Source organism: Diaphorina citri, unplaced genomic scaffold, assembly GCF_000475195.1.
Source record: "Diaphorina citri unplaced genomic scaffold, Diaci psyllid genome assembly version 1.1 scaffold5470, whole genome shotgun sequence".
NCBI classification, from domain to species: Eukaryota; Metazoa; Arthropoda; class Insecta; order Hemiptera; family Psyllidae; genus Diaphorina; species Diaphorina citri.
In genome coordinates, this window is record NW_007382846.1 from 1 (window position 1) to 7,324 (window position 7,324).

A 7,324-nucleotide genomic window follows, 5' to 3' on the forward strand; every position below is an offset into this window, starting at 1 on the left:
GGAAGGAGGAGAAGTGTAGGAAGGAGAGAAACGGGATAAAAGAGAGAGATAGACAGGAGAGGTCAGTTAAATGTACGATGTTAGAGCTTAAATTGTGACGGCAATCCTTTGTGTACTTTAGAATCCCTCTCTCACTCTCTCCTTCCTTCTTTTCCTCTTTCTCAAGGTCTCCAAACCAAGTAGGACACTTCCTGCGATACAATAAATAATACCTAATGTCATTTAAGTAATGAAAAAAAAAAAAGTTCTTCCACACACATCAGGAAATTGCACCTCGGGATCGTAGAAACAACACCCACAGCAACGATACCTATCATTCAGGACATGAGCAGGGCCCTATTTAGGCTGGGCCCAAGAGCCCGGGGCTCTACTATGGGGTGGACTCCAAAAATTGGAGCATCCACCCTCCCCTCAATAAAATCCTGGATTACGGGCTTGACACGAACACCGACACGAAAAAATTTACGTTTTTTCTCAAAATTTGGCGCAACTGTTAGAAAGCAATAAGTATGAGAGAATGGCACCAAATCACCGTCTGACGTCGCAGTTTGAACTAAAATTCCAATCCAAGCTACACCAATAAACTGGATGATGTTACATTAAAAAAAAACCTCCCTCTCCGTCTTTCCATCGAAAAAAAGAGCACACTTTCAAAAGCAGTAGCAAAACCTCTCCTGCAAAAATGAAAGCAACAGGATTTTACTGACTTTTCTCTCGAATGGTATTAGACTACACACAAGGCTCATCAAGTCATCTAATCATACTAGGAGCCCGAACTTGTGATGACTAGGTGTTCCAACTTGTGATGACGTTTGCTGGTGGTGATTTGACGTACATCGTTACTTTTCCTTTAACCTTGTTGTTATTTGGAAAGTTGCGTTTTTCTTATAATTTGTGTTGGATGCACTCGTAATGAGCACACGTGGGTTCAGAAATGGTGAGGCTCAAGGTATGTGAATGCGTTGACCCAAGAACTGGATGACGAGCAGTAAAAATAAGTAGATACATGGATAAGTAGTAAGTATGTTAAGGCGGTCTCTTCTTGATCCCTTGTGTGCCGCGTCCATTTTTGTTTAGGACTATAGCACTATGGGTAAGTAAGTAAGTAAGTACCCACAATTATTCTATGCTATAATACGCAAGTGTACGTATGTAGGTATGTACCTGAGTAGAAGTATTAACCAATAGGTACATTCAGTGATAGACCAATAGGTACCGTCTTCGAGTGATAAATAGTTAAGTGAAGAATATGTCATTAGGGCAGTGTCACCAAAAATAGTTTCTGTCACTTCCGTGTTGTTTCGCCTAATCAGGTCTCTATTCGCATAATTGGTAGACAATACAATAAATCAATCATAGAAAGTCTGTTATCATATACCCGTATAATTAACTTCGTGACCTAATAACAATAGTCTATCGGTTCTCGTTATGAGGGACTTTCCTCAATGCAGACCCCAACAGACATAGTTTTCTTGTTTGGACCGAGGAAGTAAAGGGACTTTTCAGTCCCATTCTGGCAGCCTAGAAGAGGGTACTAGAATAAAATAGAGGTTTGTAGATACCTACAGATTTATAGAATGTATTTGGTGGGGAAAGTCCCTCAACTCCACTACTGATTTAAACCACCCGACACGATGGTTTACAGGATTAAGTAAACAGATCATCAACAGATACAATACCATCAACCCAATAACACACTACTTCATCTCACGTTCAACGTCAAAACCTTCACACAAGAACGTTTTGTTGGACACAGATTTCACCAAATTTGGAGGATGATCATTCTTCATTTACATTTTGGCTCCCAAGTTATCAAAATGATGACGGTGATATGAATTTTATGCTTGTACAACACGAGCCAAGGTGTGGTACAAGGTGTAAACACACTAAGTTCAAGGTGTGGTACACGGTGTATTAAACGGTGTATTTGAGTTTCAAAGGGCACAGATATCGAACAAAAGCCAACAATAATTCAGAAATAAAACACAAAATGCTTTCCGAGGTATTTTATACCAATCAAGGAGGTTTTCATCTCCTGAGTGCTTAGAACCTAAGCGATGGAAAAACAACAACAAATCTAGAGGACAACAAATCTTGATCCTTAAAGGTAGAACTTTTCACTAGCCTCTAGAGTACTCTAGACTCTAATAGCATCAAGTCAAATCGAGCAATGAACAATATAATAGAAGGAACTTTTTAAACCACTCATCAAATGTTCAATGTCTACTTGGACAGTTGGACACCCTGTAGACCACATGATTCTCGCACATCCTGTATACCATATGATCTAGAGTTGTGGTGAGGTTAAGTTAGGTCCGAAAATTAGGCGTCTCGCAAATCAGAGGTACTCATCGTCTGTTTGTTTAATTGTTCAAAGGCACAATCACTGTTTAGGCTCTAGGACCTAGGATAAGTGCCTCTACAGCTACTTGCTTAAACAGGCGCGGATAGATAAGAGCCTCTACTGAGTCTACGGCTAGTTGTTTGAACAGCCAATAGTCTATCGGTTCTCGTTATGAGGGACTTTCCTCAATACAGACCCCAACAGACATAGTTTTCTTGTTTGGACCGAGGAAGTAAAGGGACCTTTCAGTCCCATTCTGGCAGCATAGAAGAGGGTTCTAGAATAAAATATAGGTTTGTAGATACCTACAGATTTATAGAATGTATTTGGTGGGGAAAGTCCCTCAACTCCACTACTGATTTAAACCACGCGACACGATGGTTTACAGGATTAAGTAAACAGATCATCAACAGATACAATACCATCAACACAACAACACATTACTTCATCTCACGTTCAACGTCAAAACCTTCACACCAGAACGTTTTGTTGGACACAGATTTCACCAAATTTGGAGGATGATCATTCTTCATTTACATTTTGGCTCCCAAGTTATCAAAATGATGACGGTGATATGAATTTTATGCTTGTACAACACGAGCCAAGGTGTGGTACAAGGTGTAAACACACTAAGTTCAAGGTGTGGTGGTACACGGTGTAAACGGTGTATTTGTGTTTCAAAGGGCACAGATATCGAACAAAAGCCAACAATAATTCAGAAATAAAACACAAAATGCTTTCCGAGGTATTTTATACCAATCAAGGAGGTTTTCATCTCCAGAGTCCTTAGAACCTAAACGATGGAAAAACAACAAGAAATCTAGAGGACAACAAATCTTGATCCTTAAAGGTAGAACTTTTCACTAACCTCTAGTAGCATCAAATCAAATCGAGCAATGAACAATACATATAATAGAAGGAACTTTTTAAACCACTCATCAAATGTTCAATGTCTACTTGGACAGTTGGACACCCTGTAGACCACATGATTCTCGCACATTTACGGTACATCCTAGAAGAAAAGTGTAAATGTATAAAATGTAGAAAATTATAATACAAACAGCTTTCTAATTCATCGTCTAGAGTTGCAGTGAGGTTAGGTTAGGTCCGAAAATTAGACGTCTCGCAAATCAGAGGTACTCAGCGTCTGTTTAATTGTTCAAAGTAAGGCACAATCACTGTTTAGTGTTTAGGCTCTAGGATAAGTGCCTCTACAGCTACTTGCTTAAACAGGCGCGGATAGATAAGAGCCTCTACTGAGTCTACGGCTAGTTGTTTGAACAGGCGCGGATAAACCGGGCGGCAAACGAGGGCGGCATTTAATGTAGCAACTTCAAGACATCTGCTCATTTTATAATTTCCACTGTTACTGAAAGGAATTTTAATTTGTGATATAATTATGTTCCTTATTACTAGAATTTACGACTTTGAAGCACCAGCCTTCACGACCGAAGTCTCCTAAATGCCGAGGATTGAAGTTGGATTGAGACGAATGAGTCCCTTTTTCCTGAGCAAAAACTAAACTCCTACCATACTGCTGTCGAATTCCATGCCTCGACAAGGATCAAACCCGCGCCCTCCCGTTTACCAGGCAAGTGTATGGACCCATCCTGTAGAACCGCAATATTATTCCCAAAACCAAAAGCCTTAATAATAATAATCAATTTAATAATAATCAACGTGATGTGAATATGTATTGACATGACGAGTAGATCGGACATTAGAGCGATTGCCAACTCTCTTCAAGTTCACAGTGTTGGGTTAGTCCTTCCCGAGAAAGGAGTGAGAGAGAGAGAGAGAAGAAAAGGGAGGGGAGAGAGAGAGAGAGAGAAGCCACCACATTACATTACTAGGATAGAACGATGGTGTGGTGGTGATAAGAGAAAAAGAGAAAGAAAGGGAGGGAGAAAGAAAGAGAAGGAAAAGGAGAGAGAAAGAGTGGGAGAGAAAGGAAGGAGGGAGAAGGAGAGAGGAAAATGGTAAAAAGAAAGCGCAAGTGCCGGGATATGGTTTTGAAATGTTAGGGGGCAATCAATAAAACCCCTCGCTCCCTCTCACCCATTTTCTGAAAGTTCGTCTTTGTAGGCTTTCCTTATTTCTTAAGTGTAGGCTACACTCCATCCATACTTTAATTCACTTGCAGCCTGTAACTATTCACACTCACTAGCATGGCCATGGGCCAACATTTGAAATATACCACACCCTTAGTCCTTCGAAAGACTTTCAAAAAAGAGAACTAGAAGAAATTTGAACATCTGAAAAAGACCTTTTGTTTGTACCATTAAACAAAGATCTAACTTTCTTTTCCTCCTTCTTTTGGGCCTCTAACAAAGGTCTTAATTTGAGCCTCTAAATTTAATCAAGGAAAATGTTTGGACCTTTCAAAATAACTCCCTTGTAAACCCAATTTTTGACTTTAACTCAGTAGTAATACAATTTTTACTTTCTATTTTGTCTTAAAAACATACTAGTAACTCAAATTTTGTCCTTAAAAAAGCATTTGTAACTCAAATTTCCAAAGGTCTTAATTTGAGCCTCTAAATTTAATCAAGGAAAATCTTTGGACCTTTCAAAATAACTCCCTTGTAAACCTAATTTTTGACTTTAACTCAGTTGTAATACAATTTTTACTTTCTATTTTGTCTTAAAAACATACTAGTAACTCAAATTTTGTCCTTAAAAAAGCATTTGTAACTCAAATTTCTACAACATGTTTAGAGATAGACGCTTTCTCCCAACGAAAAGCCAGGTGTAAGTCACCGGCTCTTCCTGGCTCAAGGAAGGAAACTCACCATTTTGATAATTTCAGGATACACAGACTCCGTGTCCGTGAGAACTGAACTAGCTGTATCACAATTTTAGACCCTTTCTACCAACGAAAGGCCATTCGTCACTGGCGCTTCCTGGCTCAAGGACTAAATGCCGAGGATTGAAGTTGGATTGAGACTAATGAGTCCCTTTTTCCTGAGCAAAAACCAAACTCCTACCATACTGCTGTCGAATTCCGTGCCTCGACAAGGATCAAACCCGCGCCCTCCTGTTTACCAGGCAAATGTATGGACCCATCCTGTAGAACCGCAATATTAATAATAATCAACGTGATGTGAATATGTATTGACATGACGAGTAGATCGGACATTAGAGCGATTGCCAACTCTCTTCAAGTTCACATTCACACCGATATAAGTGAATAACATCTTACTTATAGCTATGCTTATGACCGGGGCCACAAAGTGAGTTTAAAACTCCGTTTTAGTTTAACTTTTGGATTAAGCAATTTGATTAGTTGATTTATTTCTTCCAAAATTTCATTTCCAAAATTTTCTTTTCCTACAAAGGACTTTGACCAACATAACGGTTACAAAAGACAAATACAATGCCTCAGCAAGTAACTACACATTCACAGCGATATAAGTGAATAACATCTTACTTGTAGCTATGCTTATGACCGGGGCCACAAAGTGAGTTTAAAACTCCGTTTTAGTTTAACTTTTGGATTAAGCAATTTGATTAGTTGATTTATTTCTTCCAAAATTTCATTTCCAAAATTTTCTTTTCCTACAAAGGACTTTGACCAACATAACGGTTACAAAAGACAAATACAATGCCTCAGCAAGTAACTATTGTTGCTGCTGTTGTTATTGTTGTAGCGGCTTCAGCTGTAGCCGAATGGTGAGGGCAGAAAAGAAACTAACTACTGTCGAGTGGATTGGAACACATACATGTCATCAGGCACACTCGATTTTTCAAGGATCTAGGTTTTCCTTGCCCTTGGGATCAACTTAACTTGATGAAACCATTTATTACTAATTTACTTACAGGGAAGTTTCTGCTGCTGCTGCTGTTGTTGTTATTGTTGTAGCGGCTTCAGCTGTAGCCGAATGGTGAGGGAGAATAAAGAAAAGAAACTAACTACTGTCGAGTGGATTGGAACACATACATGCCATCAGGCACACTCCATTTTTCAAGGATCTAGGTTTTCCTTGCCCTTGGGATCAACTTAACTTGATGAAACCATTTATTACTAATTTACTTACAGGGAAGTTTTATTGTACAACACTTTTAGAGATAGGCACTTTCTCCCAACGAAAAGCCAGGTGTAAGTCACCGGCTCTTCCTGGCTCAAGGAAGGAAACTCACCATTTTGATAATTTCAGGATACAACTCAAATTTTTGTTCTTGGAAAACTCACTTGTAATACAAATTTTTGGTCTATGACTTTCTTGCCGATGGTGGGCTGGAAATCCGAGCTCTCCAGGAACCGCAGGAAGAGTTCATACACCAGGGTGAGATGAGGCCAGGCTGCTTCCAGGGTGGGATCGTCTTCCTCGGGGTCGAAGTCTGGGTTTTCGCTCGGCGGGAGAGTGCGGAATAAATTTACAGATATCTGCAAGAAATTCAAACAGAATTAGAATAGAATATATTTTGTTTATCCTGCTCGAATGAGACTAAAAAGTCCTTTTACCCCAGCAGTCTAAACAAGGTCTCGTTTATTTTATGAGTTTAATGACATAGTATAACAAAAGTTTAAAACACTCAAACTTGTACCAAAGTACTACGTTCTTTAATATACCTTTGATATGATGTATTCTACCAACGAAAGGCCATTCGTCACTGGCGCTTCCTGGCTCAAGGAAACAAACTCACCATTTTGATAATTTCAGGATACACAGGCTCCGTGAGAACGCCTCGCCCATTGGTTATGTATTCTACCAGCTCGTTCAGTGTGCTTCGCTTCACCTCCTTCCCCTTCAAGTCCGTCATGGCATCCATGAAATCAACACAATTTTAGACCCTTTCTACCAACGAAAGGCCATTCGTCACTGGCGCTTCCTGGCTCAAGGGAACAAACTCACCATTTTGATAATTTCAGGATACACAGGCTCCGTGAGAACGCCTCGTCCATTGGTTATGTATTCTACCAGCTCGTTCAGTGTGCTTCGCTTCACCTCCTTCCCCTTCAAGTCCGTCATGGCATCC

General features: G+C 39.8%; 1 protein-coding gene across 1 annotated transcript; it reads right to left on the bottom strand.

Moving 5' to 3' along the window:
• Positions 1-6,536: 6,536 nt before the first annotated feature.
• LOC103521558 (serine/threonine-protein phosphatase 2A 56 kDa regulatory subunit alpha isoform-like) lies at positions 6,537-7,317 on the bottom strand (the record flags this gene model as incomplete). The annotated part of the gene is made up of 2 exons (XM_008486669.1): positions 7,201-7,317; positions 6,537-6,731 (listed from the first exon to the last, which is right to left on the bottom strand). Coding segments are annotated over exons 1-2 (312 nt in total), but the record flags the coding sequence as incomplete, so codon positions are not given.
• Positions 7,318-7,324: the final 7 nt, after the last annotated feature.